Source organism: Leopardus geoffroyi, chromosome A2, assembly GCF_018350155.1.
Source record: "Leopardus geoffroyi isolate Oge1 chromosome A2, O.geoffroyi_Oge1_pat1.0, whole genome shotgun sequence".
Taxonomy (NCBI): domain Eukaryota; kingdom Metazoa; phylum Chordata; class Mammalia; order Carnivora; family Felidae; genus Leopardus; species Leopardus geoffroyi.
Genome location: NC_059331.1, coordinates 10,654,063 through 10,676,325, shown reverse-complemented (window position 1 = coordinate 10,676,325; position 22,263 = coordinate 10,654,063). Strand labels below are relative to the sequence as shown.

Sequence of the window (22,263 nt, the reverse complement as noted above, 5' to 3'; positions counted from 1 at the left end):
ATAGGATAACAGAATGGATAAGAAAATAAGATCCATCTATACACTGTTTACAAGAGACCCATTGTAGACCTAAAGAAACCTTCAGATTGAAAGTAAGTGGATGAAGAACCATCTATCATGCTAATGATCTCCAAACGAACACTAGAGTAGCCATACTTATATCAGACAACCTAGATTTTAAAAGAAAGACTGTAGCAAGAGATGAAGAAGGGCATTATATCATAATTAAGGGGTTACCCATGAAGCAGATCTAACAACTATAAACATGTATGCCTCAACCGTGGAAACACCCAAATATATAGATCAATTAATCACAAATATAAAGAAACTCGTTGATAATAATACCATAATAGTAGAGGACTTCAACCCCCCACTTACAACAGTGGACAGATCATCTAAACACAAAATCAGCAAGGAAACAGTGGCTTTGATTGACACACTGGACTGCATGGACTGAACAGATATATGCAGAACATTTCATCCTAAAGCACCAGAATACACATTCTTCTCAAGAGAACATTCTGCAGAATAGATCATATACTGGGACACAAATCAGCTCTCAACAATTACAAGATCGAGATCATAACATGCATATTTTCACATCACAACGCTATGAAACTCAAAATCAACCACAAGAAAAAATTTGGAAAGGCAACAAATACTTGGAGACTAAAGAGTAACCTACTAAAGAATGAATGGGCTAACAAAGAGGTGAAAGAGGAAATTAAAAAGGACATGGAAGCCAATGAAAATGATAACATCACAGCCCAAAACTTCTGGGACACAGGAAAGACAGTCATAAAAGGGAAGTATATAGCAATCCAGGTCATCTATAGAAGGAAGAAAGGTCTCAGATACACAACCTAACCTTACACCATAAAGGGATGGAAAAAAAACAGCAAATGAGAGATGGGTAATTAATAAGATTAAAGGAGAAATCAATGCTACTGAAAAAAAGCAAACAAACAAAAATAGTAGAACAGATCAAAGGAACCAGGAACTGGTTCTTTGAAAGATTAACAACATTGATAAGCCCCTAGCCAGTTTGATCAAAAACAAAAAGGAAAGTACCCAAATAAATAAAATCACGAATGAAAGAGCAGAGATTAAAACCAGCACTGCAGAAATACAAACAAAAATAAGAGAATATTATAAGCAAGTATAGGTCCACATATTGGGCAATGTGGAAGAAATGGACAAATTCCTAGAAACATAAACTACCAAAACTGAAACCAGAAGAAATGGAAAATTTAAACAGACTCATAACCATTGAAGAAATTGAATTAGTAATCAAAATTCTCCCAAACAACAAGAGCCAGGGCCAGATGGCTTTCCAGGGGAATTCTAAAAAAACATTTAAAGAAGAGGTAAGAGCTATTCTTTCAAAACTGTTCCAAAAAACAGAAATGGAAGGAAAACTTCCAAACTCATTCTATGAAGCTAGCATTACTTTGATTCCAACACCAGACAAAAACCCCACTAAACAGAACTATAGACCAATTTCCCTGATGAACAGGGACACAAAAATCCTCAACAAGCATTTGACAAAATACAGCATCCTTTCTTGATAAAAACCCTCAAGAAAGTAGGGATAGAAGGATCATACCTCAAGATCAAAAGCCATATGAAAGACCCATTGCTAATATGATCAATGGGTAAAAGCTGAGAGATTTCCCCCTAATGTCAGGAACGTAACAGGGAAGTCCACGCTCCCCACTGCTATTTAACGTAGTGTTGGAAGTCCTAGCCCCAGTAATCAGACAACATAAAGGAATAAAAGCATCCAAATTGGCAAGGTGGAGTTCAAAGTTTTACCCTTCACAGATGACATGATAGTCTATATGGAAAACCCAAAAGATTCCACCAAAATGCCACTAGAACTGATCCGTGAATTCAGCAAAGTCGCAGGATATAAAATCAATGCACAGAAATCGGTTATACACCAATAATGAAGCAACAAGACAGAGAAAACAATGAATTGATCCCATTTACAGTTGTACCAAAAAACATGAAATACCTAGTAATAAGCCTAACCAAAGAGGTGAAAAATCTATACACTGAAACCTACAGAAAGCTTATGAATGAAATTGAAGAAGACACAAAGAAATGGAAAAATATTCCATGCTCCTGCATAGGAAGACAAATATTGTTAAAATGTCAATACTACCCAAGGCAATCTCCATATTCACTGCAGTCCCTATAAAAATAACACCAGCATTCTTCAGACCTAGAAACAACTAGAACAACTAGAAACTTCCTGGACTGCGCACCCCTTGTCCTCATGGGAAGACCCCTACACCGCCTCCATGTCTCAGCACCGAGAAGCTGCTCTGGGAAGCCTTCACTAACTCCCACCAAAGAGTCCTCTTTTCAAGAACAAATAACATAAAGGGCCAATTTTGGAGGATCTACTTCACCAGATTTCAATGCCACCTCACATTTATACGTTTATTTATGTATTTTTACCTCTTTCATTCTCTTGATACAGTGAGTACCTTGACAGAAGAAACACTGTCTTGGTCATTTATTTATTCATAAAATGCTGAAAACAATGTTTGTTGAATGACTACAATTAACAAATGGCTCAAAAATGGTAAATAGTCACTCCTGACAAAGGAAGAACTGGCAAAGAAGACACAGGAAAGACTGTTGAGAAATGAAGGGCCATTGATGAAGAACTAACTCTGTAGGAGACAGATCAGGGAGAGATAGTTTAGTATATCCAGAGTTTCCCTCCACAATCAAAGCCTTAAGGGCTTGACATCACTAAACTCTCCTTAACTTATTGTCCCTGTTGATGCTCCCAAAATAACTACTGACACAAGGGTTCCTTCCTACCATAACACATTTCCCCGGCACTTCTGAAGATGCCACGGCTCACCCAGATGTTAGCACAGAACAGCGTGAAATCAATAACCCAGTCTCTCCCATGGTTGACTGATGCAGCTGGAAGTTATGTCGCCAGGAAAGGAAGAGACATGGCCCCACCCAGGAAGGCTCTAGAACACAGCTATGTGCTCATATCACCTGAGGTTACAAGAGTCGACTTCATTGGTGCAGAAAGGCATTTTAATTTCTGTAGCCATAGGGAATGAATTCCCATGAGTCTCATTAATGAAATATTCTGTTGTCTCTCTTCCCTTTAGGAGACCTGGGTCTCTAGAGCTAGGAGAGAAAAATAGAAAGCAAACTTGTCCCACTGTTGGTATTGGGACACAGACTTGGCATTCCCGGATTGTCTCTTATCACATTTACTCTCTTATCCCAGAAGAAGTTGCCCTGTCTTTACAGGTTCTCACTAAGAAGTCAGAGTTTCCCATAGTAACTATTCAATTCTGGTTTTGGAGAATTCTGTGTCCCCTTAATCTTCTTTCTCCCATCCATACCTGTTCTTTTGGCTCACCATCCTGCAGCCCCCAGCCCCCACAGTGATTCTCCTTTTTTCCTGATTCTCATCCTCCTTCAACATGGGCAATATCTATTTAACATCACTCAACCATTTGCTTCTTTGGGCATCTTCTAAACCCCTCATTAGCATTTGTGATATAGTAGGCACTAAGCAATGTGGCGGGAAGGAAGAAAAGTGTGAGAATGGTCCTTTATCTTGAGGGGCTCACAGTCTCAACAGGGAAAGAGACATAAAAATAAATGCAATCGTGCCATTTGCAATGACATGGATGGAGCTAGAATGTATCATGCTAACTGAGATTAAGTCAATCAGAGAAGGACAAATACCATATGATTTCACTCATATTGGAAGTGAATTAACAAAACAAATGAACATATATGAAAGGTGAAAGAGGAGAGAGGGAAAGAAACCATAAGAGACTCTTAAGGATAGACAGATAGAGAAAGGTGGGAGGGAGATGGGTTAGATGAGTGTTGGGTGTTAAGGAGCGCACTTGTGATGAGCACTGGGTGTTGTATGTAAGAGATGAATTACTGAATTCTCCTCCCAAAATCAATATTTTGCTGTATGCTAACTACCTCAAATAAAATTTATATATAAAATGATGTTGATACTACCCAAAGCAATCTACATATTCAATGCAATCCCTATCAAAGTAAAACCAGCATTCTTCACAGACCTAGAACAAACAATCCTAAAGTTTGTATGAAACCAGAAAAGACCCTGAATAGCCAAAGCGATCTTGAAAAGGAAACCAAAGCAGGAGGCATCACAATCCCATGTATGGGATTGGCATATGGTACTGGCATAAGAACAGACATTCAAATCAATGAAACAGAATAGAGAACCCAGAAATGGGCCCACAAACGTATGGCCAACTAATCTTTGACAAAACAGGAAAGAATATCCAATGGAAAAAAGACAGTCTCTTCAGCAAGTGGTGCTGGGAAAACTGGACAGCCACAGGCAGAAAAATGAACCTGGATCACTTTCTTACACGATACACAAAAATAAACTCACAATGGATGAAAGACCTAAATGGAAGACAGGAAGCCAAATCCTCAAGGAGAAAGCAGGCAAAAACCTCTTTGATCTTGGCCGCAGCAAGTTCTTACTGAACACGTCTCTGGAGGCAAGGGAAACAAAAGCAAAAATGAACTACTGGGACCTCATCAAAATAAAAAGCTTCTGCACAGCGAAGGAAACAATCAGCAAAACTAAAAAGCAACCAACAGAATGGGAGAAGATATTTGCAAACGACATATCAGATAAAAGGTTAGTATCCAAAGTATATAAAGGACTTATCAAATTCAACACAAACAAAAACCAAAAAATCCAGTGAAGAAATGGGCAAACTACATGTATAGACACTTCTCCAAAGAAGACGTCCAGATGGCTAACAGACAGATGAAAAAATGCTCCACATCACTCATCATCAGGGAAATACAAATCAAAACCACAATGAGATACCACCTCTCACCTGTCAGAATGGCTAACATTAACAACTCAGGCAACAACAGACGTTGGTGAGGATGCAGAGAAAGAGGATCTCTTTTGCATTGTTGGTGGGAATGCAAACTGGTGCAGCCACTCTGGAAAACTGTATGGAGGTTCCTCAAAAAAAATAAAAATAGAACTACCCTACAACCCAGCAATATTGATCCAAGGGAAACATGTGTGCTATTTCATAGTGGCACATGCACCCCAATGTGTATAGCAACATTATCGACAATAGCTAAAGTATGGAAAGAGCCCACGTGTATGATGGAGTATTACTCATAAATCAAAAAGAATGAAATCCTGTCATTTGCAACTAAGTGGATGGAACTAGATGGTATTATGCCAAGTGAAATTAGTCAGTCAGAAAAACACAAATATCATATAATTTCACCATTATGAGAAATTTAAGATACAAAACAGATGGAAATAATGAGAGAGAAGCAAAAATAATATAAAAACAAGGGTAGGGGGATGAGCTAAATGGGTAAGGGGCATTACAAAAGAAACATGTTGGGATGAGGACATATGTTACACTATATGCTAACTAGCTTCAGTGTAGATAGATAGACAAATGAATGTGTGAGTGAATTAATTAATTAATTAATTAATAAAATAGTGTATTCACCCCTGGAGAAAAAAAGAATTGCAAAATATTACATTGTACACCTGAAATAACACTGTATGTAAATTACACTTCAATAAAAATAATGCCTAGGGAAAGGGGAAAATATGATTTTCAGAGTTACTACCTTATAATTTCAAAGTGATCTGTTTTCAACAACAATAAATATAGAAATATAACTCAATGGAATGGGGGGGGGAACCCAGAAATAAACTCATATGTTACGATTGAGTGATTTTTGACGAAAGTGCCGGAATGGACAGCCTTTGCAAGACACGGTGATGGAAAACCTGGATATCCACATGCTTCATGATGAAGCCGACCCTCCGTCCACCATCTAGACGCATGACTCCAAATGGATCACAGACTAAAGCTAAAAAATAAAACTTAAGCACTTAGGAGAATAGAGAGGTACATCATCTTTATGACACTGGATTTAACAAAGATTTCCTGGAGAGAACACCAAAAACACAGGCAACTGGGGAAAAAATTACTTCAGCAAAATGGACAAGATTTGAGCATCAAAGGGCACTGTTTCCCATGTCAAAAAAGAAAGCTCACAAAACAGAGAATAGATTGGCAAATCAGATACCTGGGAATAGATTAATATCCACAATATAAAAAGGTTTTCAAAAATTCCACAGCAAAACCCCAAACATCTCAATTTTTAAAGGGCTGTGCTTTTATTTAAATTCCATTTACTTATCAGCAGTGTAATATTAGTTTCGGGTATACAATAGAGTGATTCAATGCTTGCATAATTAAAGCTTAAAACAAACAATATTTTTTTTTAATTTTTTTTTCAACGTTTATTCATTTTTGGGGGGGGGACAGAGAGAGACAGAGCATGAACGGGGGAGGGGCAGAGAGAGAGGGAGACACAGAATCGGAAACAGGCTCCAGGCTCTGAGCCATCAGCCCAGAGCCCGACGTGGGGCTCGAACTCACAGACCGCAAGATCGTGACCTGGCTGAAGTCGGACGCCTAACCGACTGCGCCACCCAGGCGCCCCAAACAAACAATATTTTTAAAATGAAAGAAACAATAACTGTTGGTAATGATCTGGAAAAAACAGGAACCCTCAGGCATTAATGGGAATTGAAACTGCAGTCACCACTGTGGAAAGAGTATCATATCCCCTCAAAAGTATAAATGGAGCTTCCCTACAATCCAGTAATTGCACTACTGGGTCATTATCCCCAAAACACAAAAACACTAATTCAAAGGGATACACGCACCCCTATGTATTAGCAGCATCATTTAGAATACCCAAGTTATGGAGGCAGCCCACGTGTCCACCAATAGATAACTGATTAAAGAAGACGTTGTGCACATACACAAACAATGGAATATTATTTAGCCAATAAAAAAAGAATGAAATGTTCCCATTTGCAATGACATGCATGGAGCTAGAGAGTTTTATTCTAAGCAAAATAAGTCAATCAGACAAAGACAAATACAACATGGTTTCACTCATGGGGGGAATTTAAGAAACAACACAAATGAGCAAAGGGGAAAAATGAGAGGCAAACCAAAATACAGACTCTAAATGATAGAGAACAAACTGATGGTTACAATGGCAAGATGGGTGGGGGATGGGTGAAATAGGTGATGGGGATTAAGGAGTGTCCTTGTCGTGATGAGCACGAGGTGTTGTGTGCCAGTGTTGCATCACTACATTGTATAACTGAGACCAATATTACACGTATGTTAACCATACTGGAATTAGATTTTTTTTTTAATTATAAAACAAATTAATGCTGGGGGGAATAAAGAGCAGGCAGTAGGCTCAAATAGACATTTCTCCAATACCAGTTCCTCAAAAACGTAAACATAGAATTATCACTTCATCCAGTAGTTTCACTTCTGCTTGAATACCCACTTGTATGCCCCAAAAGAATCGAAAGCAATGACCAAAATAGATATTTGTACACCAATTCATAACAGCTTTACTTACAGTAGCCAAAATGTGGAGACACCAGAATGTCCATCAACAAACTCACAGATGAACAAAATGTGGTGACCACATACACTGGGACATCATTCAGCTTTTAAAACGAATGGAATTCTGAAACAGGCTATGACTTGGGTCAACCTTACAAAGATTATGCTAAGTGTAAGAAGCCAGAAACACACACACACACACACACACACACACACACACACATACACAGTATTATACAATGCCATCTATATGAAATACCTAGAGTACTCAGATTTAGTGAGAGAAGGTAGGATGATGGGAGACAGGGGTTGGGCTAAGGGACAATGGGGAGATAGTATTTCAAGGCGGCAAAGGGTTCAATTTGAGACCATAAGAAATGCTGGAGATGGACAGAGGTAGTGGTTGTACAACAGTGAGAAAGTACTTAGTGCCACATAAGTATATTTAAAATGTTTAAAATAATAAATTTTATATCTATTTTACCATGACACAAAGAATCTAAAACAGTGACATATTCTGAAAGAATTTCAGTGCCATAAATAGGTTAAAAAGATGTAGAGGAAAGAAGCCAAAGTACAAGGAGACAAGGGTGTTGTGATGGCTTTATCTTCTGTGATTCAATACCTCAACCACTAAGTGTACTCAACATAAGGATTCAGAGAACATAAAATTCATAAGGATATCGAAACTACCTTGGGGAAGGTGACAATGTCATCCTTCACAAGTTCTACAGAGTTCTCCCCCATATGACAGACTTACCATGGACATGCTGAAATTGAAATGCCTTGTCCTGACTCCAGCCCATCTTGAACTGCCAGAGGCCTCAGCAGTCAAAAACATCCAAGGTATGGTATTCATAGTGCATGTAAAAGTTAATCATTCTCATCCAAATTGGTTGAGCCACAGAGATTTCTGGAAAGGGAAAATTCATCCCGGTGTCTCCATGAAAAAAAAATGATGAGAATCTTACAAAGGGTTCAACCAATTTGAGTAACCAAAAGAAACTTAAACAATTAAAACCCTCTCATTCTTCTGGGAAAAAAAGCCTGACCTGAATCACTACAATGTAAGGTCATAATCTCTTCTTGACTTTCAGACCTAAGACACTTCACTGTCTCAGATCCTCAATGGATGGAACCAGTTACCACTGAGAGGAATGAAAATGACAACAAATATTTACTTTTCCTCCAAACCCAACCCGAAGTCTCTGAGATGATGGCGCTGGCTAGCTTATAATGGTTCATGAGGACTGTGGTCTGAACTAAAATTGGTAGCTTGAAACTGGGCAAGATGAGAGTAATTACACAGCGGAACTTGGTAAAGCTGCAATGAAGATCTTTTTTATTTGATTTTATTTTCTTCTCTCTGCTTTCCTTCTTTCTTTTAGTCTTTACTTTTGAGTGAGAGCTCCTTAAACATTTATCTGAATACTAGTGTGCAGAGAGAGCTGTGGACTTCTACAAACCAAAGTGGTGGCTTCTAGGGTCAGGTGATGATGAGACATTTGCTTTACTCTGTCTCATAAAGCACAGGTTAGGTCCATAATTATATCCTGATATTACTGCCTGATTTCTGAGACACGATATACAAAAATTTGACTGACAATACATAAAATATCCATATTGCTTCTATCATCTGTGAAAGGCAGTGTTCCTGCCTACCAAAATATTAAAAGAAAACTCATAATGCATCCCTGGGATAATCACCAAGAATGACACCATTAATGTCTGAAAATCAGGAGTCATAATTTCTATTACCTACACACTTAATTGATGTTTTGGATGGTGCAAGGTAAAATTAGATATTGCATAGTGAATGTGGAGTATTGTAAATGTCATCACAGGGTTTCCTGTGCCTCTACTGTTGTAGATGTGATCTCTTTCCAAGATGAAATGACAGAAACCACAGAAACTCTTACGTACACTCTGATATGTTCGATGCTTTTCTCCCAAAGCAGAATACTCTAATGAAGCTGCTTTCATCTCAGAGAAGAAGGATTCTACATTTATTCCTTTGTCTCTTCTTATCACATTTTAAATACTCAATTTCCTAAATTATTGATTTATCACTGAAAATCCATGCAATGGAATTTAATGAGAGGTCTACAATTTTATAAAGAAATGCAGAAGAAATAGTTGCTGATTACGAATGAAAATTAAAGAGCCTGAACACTGTAGAATGTTAGACTGCAGATTGTCAGTCTATGAACTAATACCAATATCATGATCTAAGTCTTCTAAGGTTTTGAGCCTTCTTACTCCAGTCTTTATCTTGAAACAAAGAATTCTGTATGCACAGAATGTCTCTCAGCTAAAGAGCTTTCTCAGGCCTTGCTTGATGTCTCTGTTCCTCAGACCATAGATGAAGGGGTTAGGCATGGGTGTCATGATCGTGTACATGCCTGAGGCTATGGCAGTTGCACTGGAGTTTTGTGAAGCAGCAATACCAAGATACCCCAAGTCCTATATTACAGAACAAGGAGACCACTGAGAGATGAGACCCACACATGGAAAAATGCTGTATATTGCCGCTGGCTGATGAAATTGTCAAAATGGAGGTTACAATCTTGGAGAAAGAGAACAGGATACCAGTGAGTGGAACAACACACAAAGGTCCATCTGCGAGATACATCATCGGGTCACTGAGGAACGTATCAGAGCAAGCAAGTTGGATCACCTGATTAAATTCACAGAAAAAGTGAAGATTCTCCAGCTCTGTGCAAAAGGAGAGTCGCAAAATCAGTAAGTCATGTAATAGAGAGTCAAGAACACTCAGTATCCAGGATCCCAGGAGCAGGATGCCACAGAACTTGGGGTTCATGATGACCATGTAGTGCAGTGGCTGACAGATGGCCACAAACCGGTCATAGGCCATCACTGTCAAGAGGAAGGTGTCTAATCCTGCAAAAACCATGAAAAAGTACATCTGGCTGAGACAGCCTTCATAGGTGATCACTTTGCTCTGCGTCTGGATGTTCAGCAGCATCTTTGGGATGGTGGTGGAGGTGAAACAGATGTCTGAAAAGGACAGGTTGGAGAGGAAGAAGTACATGGGCGTGTGGAGGCGGGAGTCCGTGATAATGGCCAGGATCATGAGCAGGTTCCCAGTGAAGGTGACCAGGTACATGGACAGGAACACCCAAAAGAGAAGTGACTGCAGCCCCCCCCTCATCTGAGAGTCCAAGGAGGATAAATTAGGTAACATGCATTTCATTTCTACCTTCCATGTAACTGATGAAAATGACTGTAACAGAGACAAGAACGTTGTAAAGGCAGTGATCACAGAATTGAAAGAAAATTTTGAGATGCACCTGGGTGGCTCAGTTGGTTAAGCATCTGACTTCGGTTCAGGTAATGATCTTGTTGTTCATGGCTGTGAACCCCACATTGGGCTCTGTGCCGACAGCTCAGAGCTTGGAGCCCGCTTCCAATTCTGTGTCTCCTTCTCTCTCTGCCCCTGCTTTAACACTTGTCTCTGCCTCTCCCAAAAATGAATAAACATTTAAAAATTTTTTTTAAAAAAGACAGAAAGAAGTGATGTGATCTGTTTCAACGTGTTTCGTTCATCATACTTACGCATTACCTACCAATCTAGAATATTTGGCAGAAAATTACAGGGAATCTATCTCAAACACTCCATGTTCTCCATGATGCTGAAACTGATTTGCATTCCTTGTCCTGATCAAAACATTTATCCAAAGCAATGCTCTCCTCCGTGAATTTACTGAGACATTTTTTGCTCACTCAGCAAATATTTTAACAATTATCTTGTGACACATACGGTTGAAACATTGCAAGAAGTAGTGATGTTTGTTTGCCCTAAATAAGATTGAGTCTATGATGTAAGTGTGTCAGAGAAAGCAATAGAATATTAATAAACAAATGAATGATGTTTAAAGTGGTGGGTATAACTAATAAGTAAAATAGTTCAGGACAAGCTAGTTAAGTGAAGGAACAACTTGCCGCTGTATCATCTCTGATTGGGGCTTCTCAGCTGGAAAACTGAGGGCAGTGGATGTGTGAACCATGCAGCTGACTTTGAGAAAACCTGCTAAGGTGGAGAAATAGCCTGAGCAAAGACCTTGAGAGAAGAGCTCACCGGATACCACCAGGCAACATCACAGAGAAAGCTGATCAGGGAACACAACAGGAGTAGATATTGGATTTCAGATGAGAGACAGAGGAGGTTTAAGACTCCTGCTTCTGTGGAAACATTCTAAGACAATGGACACCTCAGTTCATTGTCATTTTTATACATATGTGTTATATATGATGTCTGTCTACAACTGGAGAAATTTTATGTAATGTATACAAATGGAACATAATTCATTCCTTTGTAATTCTCTCTCTTTCTCTCTCTTTATTCTCAGTCTCCAGTTGGTCTCCATTCTCAATTTTTTATTGCAAAAGATACCTTCAGCTTCCTATAAATGCTTTGCATGTGGGTACTTTATTGATAGCTTCTCTATTCCCTACACACACACGCGCACACACACACACACACACACACACACACACACAAACACAAACACACACACAGAGGGCAGGTAGGGAGAGAGACATAGAGAGTGTTCTCCATTATTTTGGTGTTGTGTGCCCTTGTAACTGAAGCATAACCCTTTAGAAAACAGGCGACAGACTACACCATGAGTCAAAGCTTCTTTCTCCTAGCAGAATTGCATTTTGTTATGTAGGCATCCAATAGACTACTCTTGGATTAGAATCTCCAAAACCACCTGGATTAGAATTAACACCAATCTTTCTCAATATCTTCCAAAAAAATAAAGGGAAACACTTCCTACTTCATTCCATGAGGCCAGCATTGCACAGATACTGAAGCCAAATAAAGACATTGCAAGAAAAGTACAGAACAATATTGCCAAGGAATACTGATGTGGAAATATTTGACTAAACAAAACCAAACCAGACATAGCAGACTTTTGTTCATGATGTAGAAAAGGACTATGCATCATGACCAAGTGGGATTTATTCCTGGAAAGCAAGGATGGTTTAATTTATGAAAATCCCTCAGGTAATACACCACAAACAGAATAAAGGATAAAAGCACATGATTATCTCCACTGCAGAAAAACGTTGACAAAATTGAGCATTCTTTCATAATAACAACATTCAATAAACTAAGATAGAAGGAAACTTTTTCAACTTGATATAGTCGTATCCACGAATTCCACCCCCTCAGAGACCTGTCTTGCCTCCCATCTCATGCTCATAGTGTTGTTTCTATCCATCAATATCCCTTTCACACTCTGAATGCAGCAATAGTTTCTTCCTCCCAATCATTTGGGTCACTTTTCCAGAAAGCAGACCTGTTCATAGCTGTCCTTAATATAAAACCTGCACTTACTCATCAGTAATTTCAGAATTAAATTTCAACCTTCTAGCCAAAATGTAAATTTCTTTGGTCTCACTGTTGCCTACCCAGCCAGGCTACTGTGGGTTATTTTGCATACCCAGTTCCTGATTGATAGTGAAACAGTAAGAAGTATTTCTAAATCAAGCAACACAACTTCTGCTTTACTTAATCTCTAAATTTCCTCTGCTGCTGTTTCTCCCTGGACTGCTCACTCTCCTCGTCCCCCTGAAAGGACACCAACACCACTGGCAAGCCTCAGTACTTATAGGCTTATCTGCAAACACTTCACTAACACCCATGAAAAAGTATTCCTTTCAAAAAACAACTAAAAATAAAATAAAGAGTTAACACTTGGGGATCTACTTCCCCAGATTTCAGTGCAACCTCACATTATCACATTTATTTATTTTTACATCTCTCACTCTGTTTTCACAGTTTGTACTTTGACAGAAGAAACACTGCCTTAGTCATGTATTTGTTCACAGAATAAATGCTACTGTCTACCATACATTAATTACAGAAAAAGATGTTTGTTGAATGACTGCAATGAACAAATGGTTCAATAACGATAAACAGTCACTCCCAACAATGCAAGAATCAGAAATGAAAACAGAGGAAAGACTGTTGACAGATGAAGGCCCATTGATGAAGCACTAACTCTGGAGGAGACAGATCAGGGAGAGATGGTTTAATGTATCCAGAGTTGCCCTCCAGAATCAAAGCCTAATGGGCGAAGCTGGCATCACTAAACTCTCCTTAACCAATTGTCCCTTTGATTCCCCCAAAATAATCACCAGTAACGGGGTTCCTCCCACCATAACATATTTTCCCAGCACTTCTGGAGATGCCATGGCTCACCTAGATGTTAGGTGACTGACCCACTTTCTCTCGTGGATGATTGGTGTGTTTGGTAGGTATATCCCCAGGAAGAGAAGAGACATGGCCCCACTTGTGAAGGTTCTGGAAGATACAGAATCACCAGAGATTACAAGAGTCCACTTCAGTAGGTGCAGCAGAGACATTTTCATTTCCTGTAGCTGAAGACATTGAAGTCCCACGCGTCTCATTAATGAAATAGTCTCTTTTCTCTCTTCTCCACAGAGACGTGGTGTTTTAATATGATTCTCTCATATGTGGAATTTAGAAACAAAACAGATAAATATGTCAGAAGGGGGGTGGAGAAAGGGAAACAAATCATAAGAAATTCTTAGAGATAGAGAACAAACTGAGGGTTGATTGAGGGAGGTGACTGGGAGACGGGTTAGATGAGTGTTCGGCACTAAGGAGGGCATGTGTGATGAGCACTGGCTGTTGCATGTAAGTGATGAATTACTGAATTCTACTCCTGAAACCAGTATTGCATTGTATGTTAACTATCTAAAATTTAAATTAAAATAAAAAATAAATGAATTTTCTGATGAAGAGAATACAACCCTAGTTAACTTTTCCAGAAGAGATGAAGGCTGCACAAACAAACTTCTGCCTGTCCTGACTCTTGATGTGGGAGAAGGGGGTAAGAGCACTCTAAGAGGAAGTATCAGGCAGCCATTGTGGGAAATACTTCATACTTGTTGACCAATAATCAGGGGACAAGTATGACAATTGAAACATAACACTGAGCAGTTAGCCTCCAGGGAGCAGAGGCTTATATTTGGCTACAGGTTTCACACATACTTATAAAAATAGTGGAGCATCAAGGAAGATTTTTGATGGGATGCCCAGGATCAAGCTCTCCTCATGGAAAATTCATCCTGGGACAATGTTAGACACAGACTCTTATTACAACAATAGTCAAAGAAAACTGTGGTGTTTGTCAACAGTGCAGTTGGCCCAGTTGGGCCAGGCTTAGTGTAAAGTCTCCATTCTCCACTAGATGGCACAGCTTAGCTTAGTGGGGTGGATTGTTGTGACCTGTGTAGGCATGTATGCGCACGCACAGGAGTGGTAAAAATGGCGTCACCCAGCTACCCAGCCTCTACTATTGGAACTCTGTGCTCTTCCTGACAGGCAATCACACACCCCTCCTTTGTCTCTGGCTCCCATCTGCTCCTGGCTTCTACACTGTCTGTGACCAAGCTGTCAGGTGGCCAGGTGGCACCTCTCTCCTGAGTTTTATCTCACTTGGGGCTGTGTTTCCCAACCCCTCACTTCTGAGGGACTGCGGCTTTGACCCATTCTGCCCCTCAGGGGGAGGGTTTTGCTGAGCAATGGCTGGGTGCCAGCCCACCCCCAGAGAATGTTCGCACGGTCATGTAGCAGCAGCGTTTCAGGGATTATGGTAAATCACAACACACATCTGGTGCCAGTCTTCACTCTTTACCTCCTTGTTCTAACACCAATGAAAGAGGTTGTTCTCCAGGGTCCGCTGGGACCTTTCCCTTGGGGAGGCTGCACAGCCTCTACCAAATGTCATCCCAGCAGGGGAACCACCACTCCCTGTGTGGCCTGAGGACCTCTTGGACCTTGCTCTCTTCTCCTGGGGATCCAACCCTCCTACCAGAGCACCACCAGGTATCAAGCTATGGAGTTTCAGACTCTGCGCTCCCCCTGTTTATAGAGTCTTAATGGAATTTAAGCCCTCTCCTTTCTCCATTCTCCCTTTCTTGTTCAGTACTTTGTGGCTATTTCCACTCTTCCATTTTCTCTACAGCTGCTTTCAGGGTGGGGGTGCTTTTCCCATACTCTACCCCTGTGTCTGTCCCGTCTCCGCATGCAAAGACAGCTCCCTACACTCCGCGCTTCTCTCTCCCCCGGTTCACTTCTCTGTGCCACATACCTGCCCAGTCCTGTGGTTCAGGTTGTGCAGATTGTTGTGTTAACCCTCAAATCAGTGCTCTAGGTATGCAGGATGGTTTAGTGTTGAGCTGGCTGCATTTCAGGGACGAGAGATAAAAAAAAAAAAAAACAACAACTACCATGCTGTTCCACCATTCTGGTCCCTCCCCTAAACTGATCTGCTTTCAACAACAAAAACAAAAACAGAAATATAACTCAATGGAATACGAGCGACCCCTGCAATAAGTCACATATATACAATTGAATGATTTTTACAAGTGTGTCAGGACAGTTCAATGGTAAATGCACAGCCTGTCCAAGAAATGGTGGTGGAAAACATGGATATCCACGTGCAAAAAGATGGAGCAGGCCCTTCCAGCCACCATCTACAAGCATGACTCCAAGTGGGTCACGGACTGAAGCATAAGAAATATAACTGCAAGCACTTAGAAGAAAATACAGAGGTACATCTACATGACACTGGATTTGACTATGGTTTCCTGTATATAACACCAAAGACACAGGCAACTAGCGAAAAAAGTGTTTGGGCACAATTAAAAATATTCGTGCATCAAACGGCACTCCTTCCCAAGTGAAAAGACAACCAACAAAATGCAGAAAAGATCGGCAAATCACACATCTGGTAATAGATTAATATACAAAATATATAAGGAATATCAAAAATTCCACAGCAAAGCCCCAAACAACTCAATTTAAGAAGGCAATCCTTTTATTTACATTCCAGTTACCTGACATACAGTGTAATATTCATTGCAGGTGTCCAATGGAGTGACTCAATACTGCCATAATAAACACTTAAAAAAAAAGATTAAAAGAAAAAGAAACAATAAGTGTGGGCAATGATTTGGGAAAAAATGAAACCCTCTGGTATCATTGGTGGAAATAGAAACTGGAGCCGCCACCGTGGAAAAGAGTATAGAGGTTCCTTCAAGGCATAAATAAAGCCTCCTTACAATTCAGTAATTGCACTACTGGGTCATTACCAAAAAATATACAAAAAAAAAAAAAAAATCAAAGGAATACATGCACCCCTATGTTTATAGTAGCATCATTTGCAATAACCAAAATATGAAAACAGCCCAAGTGTCCGCCAATAGATGAATGAATAAAGAAGATATGGGACATGTAGACACACAATGGAATATTTTTCAGCCAATAAAAAATGAAATCTTGTTTTTGGAATGATGTGCATAGAGCTAGAGGGTCTTATGCTAAATGAAATCAGTCGTTCAGAGAGAGACAAATACCATATGATTTCATCCCTATGTGGAATTTAAGAAACGGTTCAAATGAGCAAAGGGCGAAAAAGAGAGGCAAACCAAGAAACAGACTCTTAACTATAGAGAACAAACTGATGGTTACTGGAGCAGACGTGGGGGGTGGGGGGGGGTGAAATACATGTTGGGGATTAGGGAGCAAACTTGTCCTGAGGAGCCCTGGCTGATGGACGGAAGTGCTGAATCACCATATTGTACACCGGAAACTAGTATTACACTGTATGTTAACCATACTGCTATTGGCATTTTAAAATAAATTAGAAAACAAAATTAATGGTGAAAAGAAAAAGAAGGCAATAGACTCAAGTAGACACTTCTCCAAAGAAGATCTAGGTATGGATACTTAGAGGCAAACTTGACTAATCATTAGGGAAATGCAAATCAAACCCATAATGTGATACCACAACACACATACTAGAATGGCTATTTTTTAAAACTAAACAGAAAATAATTGTTGGTGAGGATAAGGGGAAATTGCAGCCCTGTGGTGCTTGCCGATGAGAATGAAAAGCGGCACAGCTAGTGTAGAAAAGATTGTGCTGGCTCCTCAAAACGTGAACACAGAATGATCATTTGATCCAGTAGTTTCACTCCTGCTTATGTACCTACTTATATGTCTCAAAAGAATTTATTTTTATTTATTTTTAATTTTCAATGTTTATTATTTTTTTATAGAGAGACAGAGAGACAGATGTGAGTGGGGGAGAGAGAGCAAGACCCAGAATCGGAAGCAGGCTCCAGGCTCTGAGCTGTCAGCACAGAACCCAACCCGGGGCTCAAACCCACAAACCGTGAGATCATGACCTGAGCTGAAGTTGGACGCTCAACTGACTGAGCCACCCAGGCACCCCTGTCCAAGTAGAATTGAAAGCAGTGACCAGAACAGATTTTTGTACACCAATTTTCAAAACACCTTTATTCACAGTAACCAAAATATGGAGACAATCCAAATGTCCATCAACAAACTCACGGATGAACAAAGTGTGGTGAACTCAGAAAGTAGAACATCATTCAGCCTTTTACATAAATGGAATTCTGACACAGGCTATAACTCAGATGAACCTCACAAACATTATGCTAACTGAAAAATGCCAGCACAAAAGGACCAATAATATACAATTACACATATATGAGATACCTAGGGTAATCAGTTTTAGGAAGAGAAGGTAGGATGCTAGGCGACAGGATTGAGCAGGGGGGCAATACAAATTTAGTATTTCAAGGAGACAGAAGTTCAGTTTGAGATGATGAGAAAGTTCTGGAGATGAACAGAGGTGGTGGTCGCTAAATAGTGAGAAAGTACTTAATGACACATAAGTATATTTCAAAGTGTTTAAATAATAAATTTCATATATATTTTCCCCTGAAAAACAAGGATGAGAAGAGTGACATATTTTCTAAGAACTTCATGGGTGCCTGGGTGGCTCAGTCAATTAGGCTTCTGACTCTAGATTTTGGCTCAGGTCATGATCTGACAATTTGTGACTTCAAGACCCACATTGGGCTCTGCACTGGTAGAGTGGAGCCTGCTTGGGATTCTCTCTCTATCCCTCTCTCGGCTCCTCCCCAGCTTGCTCTCTCTCACTCTCTCAAAGTAAACAAATGAACTTTAAAAAAAAATAATTTCAATGCCATAATAGCCTAATAAAATGTAGAGGAAGAAATCCAAAGAACAAGGAGACGAGGGCATGGTGATGGGTTTATCTTGTGTGATTCAATACCTCAACTACTAAGTATACCCAAACTAAAGGATCAGACGACATAAAATTCATAAGGGCATTGAGAAATAGCTTGGGCAGAGCTCTAATGTCTTCCTTGACAAACTCTAAAGAGCTTCTCCCCCATATGATACACTTACCATGGACATGCTGAAATTGAAATGCCTTTGTTCGGCGTTCAGCCCCTGCTGAACTGCCCGAGGCCATGTCCGCAGTCCAAACCCCTTCAAGGTTTGATATGCATCGTGTGTAAGAATTAACCATTCTCATCAACGTAGGTTGAGCCACAGGGATTTTTGGAAACGACAAATTAATCATGATGTCTCCAAGAAACAAAAATGATGGGCAGCTTACTAAGGAGCCATCTACTTCGTGTAACTAAAACAAATAAGCAAAAACAAAAAACAAAACAAAAAAACCCACCTATAATGATCATGAAGAAAAGATTGACCTGAGTCACCACAATGAAGCGTCATAATCTTTACCTTACTATCAGTCCTGAGTGTGTTCACTAACCCAGATCCTCGATTGATGGAACCATTTACACCTGATGGAAGGCTGTAAAATGGCAACAAATGCTTTACATTTTCCTCCAAACACAACCCAAAGGCTCTGAGGTGATAGCACAGGCTAGCTTATAATGGTTCATGGGGACCGTGGTCTGAACCAAAATTGGTAGCTTGATACTGGGCAAGATGAGAGTAATTATACCATGGAAACTGGCAAATGCTACAAGTAAGCTCTCTTCTTTATTCCTTTGTTTTTATTTTCTTCCTGTTTTCTTGCTTTCCCTGTTTCTTTTTGTCTGTACATTTGAGATATCGTTCCATGAACGTTTATCTGCCTACTAGTGTTCGAAAAGACCTGTGAACTTTTAGCTGGAAAACTGTGAATCAGGTAATCGGGAATTACCATTATCGCCTACAATCCAAGTGGGGGACTCTGGGGTCAGGTGATAAGGAGACATTCGTCTTACTCTGTCTCACACAGCACAGGTTATGCCCATAACTGTATCCTGCTCTCACTGCTAATTTCTGGGACGCAGCATTAGAAAAGATGGAGGTGGCAATAGGCAGAGTAGCCTTATTGTGCGTGAGATCTGTGAAGAGCCTATGACGGTAGGAGGTGCTGAGGGAAATCACAAGACAGTGCTGCCGCCTACCAAATATTAAAAGAAAAGTAATAATGCATCCCTGGGAAAAATCACCAAGGTTGACACCATCAAGGCCTGAAACAGCAGGAGCTGCAATTTCTGTTACCTTCACACTTAATTTATGGTTAGGACTGTGTGAGGGGAAACTACAGATTGCATACTGAATGTGGATTATTGTAAACTAATCACACAGGGTTCCCGGTGGCTCTGCTCTTATAGATATGATCACCTGCTGAGGTGAATTGGCATAAAACCCTGGACACTCATCTATAAATTCTTGTATGTTCAATGATTTTCCTCCAAAAGCAGATACTCTAATATATCTGTATATATATAAGTATATAGTATAAAGATACTGCTTTCAAGCCAGAGAAAAAAGCATTTCACATTTACTCCACTATATCCTCCTATCACATGATATAACATGCTATGTTATATATATGTTCTTAAAAATCCATACAATGCGGGCACTGGGATGGTTCAGTTGGTTGAACATCCGACTTTGGCTCAGGTCATAGTCATGCAATTCATGGGTTCAAGCCCTGCATTGTGCTCTGGACTGACAGCTCAGAGCCTGGAGCCTGCTTCGGATTCTGTGTCTCCTTCTCTCTCTCTGCCCCTATTCTCCCCACCCCCCACTCTCTCTCTGTCTCAAAAAATAACTAATCATTAAAAATTTTTAAAATCCATGTGATAAAATTCAATGAGAGGCCTAAACAGTTTTAAAGATTTCTGGAGGAGGGGTGCCTGGGTGGCTCAGTCAGCTAAGCATCCAACGCTTGGTTTGGAGTCAGGTCATGAGCCCAATCTCTGACATTGAGCCCCATTTCAGGCTCTGTGTTGAAAGCCTGTACACAGCTTGGGATATTCTCTCCATCTCTCTCTCTCCCTCCCCACTCATTCTTGCTCTCTCTCTCAAAATCAATGAATAAACTTAAAAAATCTACAGAAGAAATAGTTGCTCACAATGTATGAAAAACTTCTAGCTACCGAATACTGTAGAAAGATAAACTGCAGATTGTCAGCCTATGAACTGAAACGAATATCATGATCGAGCTCTTCTAGGGTTTTAAGCCCTGTTACTCAAGTCTTCATCCTGAAACAAAGAATCCTATATGCAGAGAATGTCTCTCGGCTAAAGAGCTTTCTCAGACCTTGCTTGATGTCTCTGTTCCTCAGACCATAGATGAAGGGGTTCAACATGGGCGTCACCACTGTGTACATGACTGAGGCTATGGTACTTTCTCTGGAGTTTTGTGCAGCAGCAGAACTCAGATACACCCCAAGGCTTGTACCATAGAACAAAGAGACCACTGAGAGGTGAGACCCACACGTGGAAAATGCTTTATACTTGCCCCTCACTGATGAAATTCTCAAAATGGAAGTGACAATTCTAGAGTAGGAGGAGAGGATGACAGTGAGTGGAAAACCACCCAGAAATCCACTTGCCAGATATGTTCCTAGGTCATTGAGGAAGGTATCAGAGCAAGCAAGTTGGATCACTTGCTTAACTTCACAGAAAAAGTGATAGATTTCCAGATCTGTGCAAAAAGAGAGTCGCAAAATCAGCAAGTCATGTAATAGAGAGTTAAAAATACTCAATAACCAGCATACCAGGAGCAGGAAGCCACAGAACTTGGGGTTCATGATGACCATGTAGTGCAGTGGCTGACAGATGGCCACAAACCGGTCATAGGCCATCACTGTCAAGAGTATGTTATCTAATACTCCAAAAAGCATGAAAAAGTACATCTGGCTGAGACAGCCTTCATAGGTGATCACTTTGCTCTGCGTCTGGATGTTCAGCAGCATCTTTGGGACGGTGGTGGAGGTGAAACAGATGTCTGAAAAGGACAGGTTGGAGAGGAAGAAGTACATGGGCGTGTGGAGGCAGGAGTCCGTGATAATGGCCAGGATCATGAGCAGGTTCCCAGTGATGGTGACCAGGTACGTGGACAGGAACAGCCAAAAGAGCAGAGACTGCTGTTCCCCCTGGTCTGAGAGTCCCAGGAGGATAAATTCTGTAACATGAGTTTGATTTCTTTCTTCCATGTAACTGATGAAAACAGCTGGAACAGACAAGATCCTTGTAAAGGCATCAGCAGTGATCAAAGAATGAAAAGAAATGCTGTGTTTTCAACATGACGCACTCACTAATTCTTACACATTCCCTACCAATCTCGAATATGTACCAGAAAATTTCAGGGACTCTCACATGCTCCCTGTTTTCTGTGAGGCTGAAACTGTTCACAATTCTTGTTCCTAATCAAAACAATTATTCAAAACAACGTTCTCCTCCATAAATTTCCTGAGACCTTTTTTTCACCAACAAAATAGCAAATTATCTTGTGACAAGTATTATCAGAAGCATTGCAAAAAGTAGTGATGTGTGTTTGACCTGAACAAAACCAAGTCGTGTGTGTGTGTGTGTGTGTGTGTGTGTGTGTGTCAGTCAGAGGGAGGAAAATAG

The 22,263-nt window shown here is 40.2% G+C and overlaps 1 protein-coding gene and 1 pseudogene across 1 annotated transcript; both read right to left on the bottom strand.

Annotated features, from left to right (window-relative positions):
• Window positions 1-9,782: 9,782 nt before the first annotated feature.
• On the bottom strand, window positions 9,783-10,702 carry LOC123607558 (annotated as a pseudogene).
• A 10,174-nt stretch (window positions 10,703-20,876) lies between these two features.
• On the bottom strand, window positions 20,877-21,845 carry LOC123604906 (olfactory receptor 7A17-like). The gene has a single exon (XM_045491053.1). It carries the CDS (start codon window positions 21,843-21,845, stop codon window positions 20,877-20,879), a length of 969 nt encoding a protein of 322 aa, XP_045347009.1.
• Between the last annotated feature and the right edge of the window lie 418 nt (window positions 21,846-22,263).

Bases quoted from the DNA above. Each gene is read 5' to 3' on its own strand.
- LOC123604906 (XM_045491053.1), bottom strand. From the start codon at position 21,845: ATGGAAGAAAGAAATCAAACTCATGTTACAGAATTTATCCTCCTGGGA.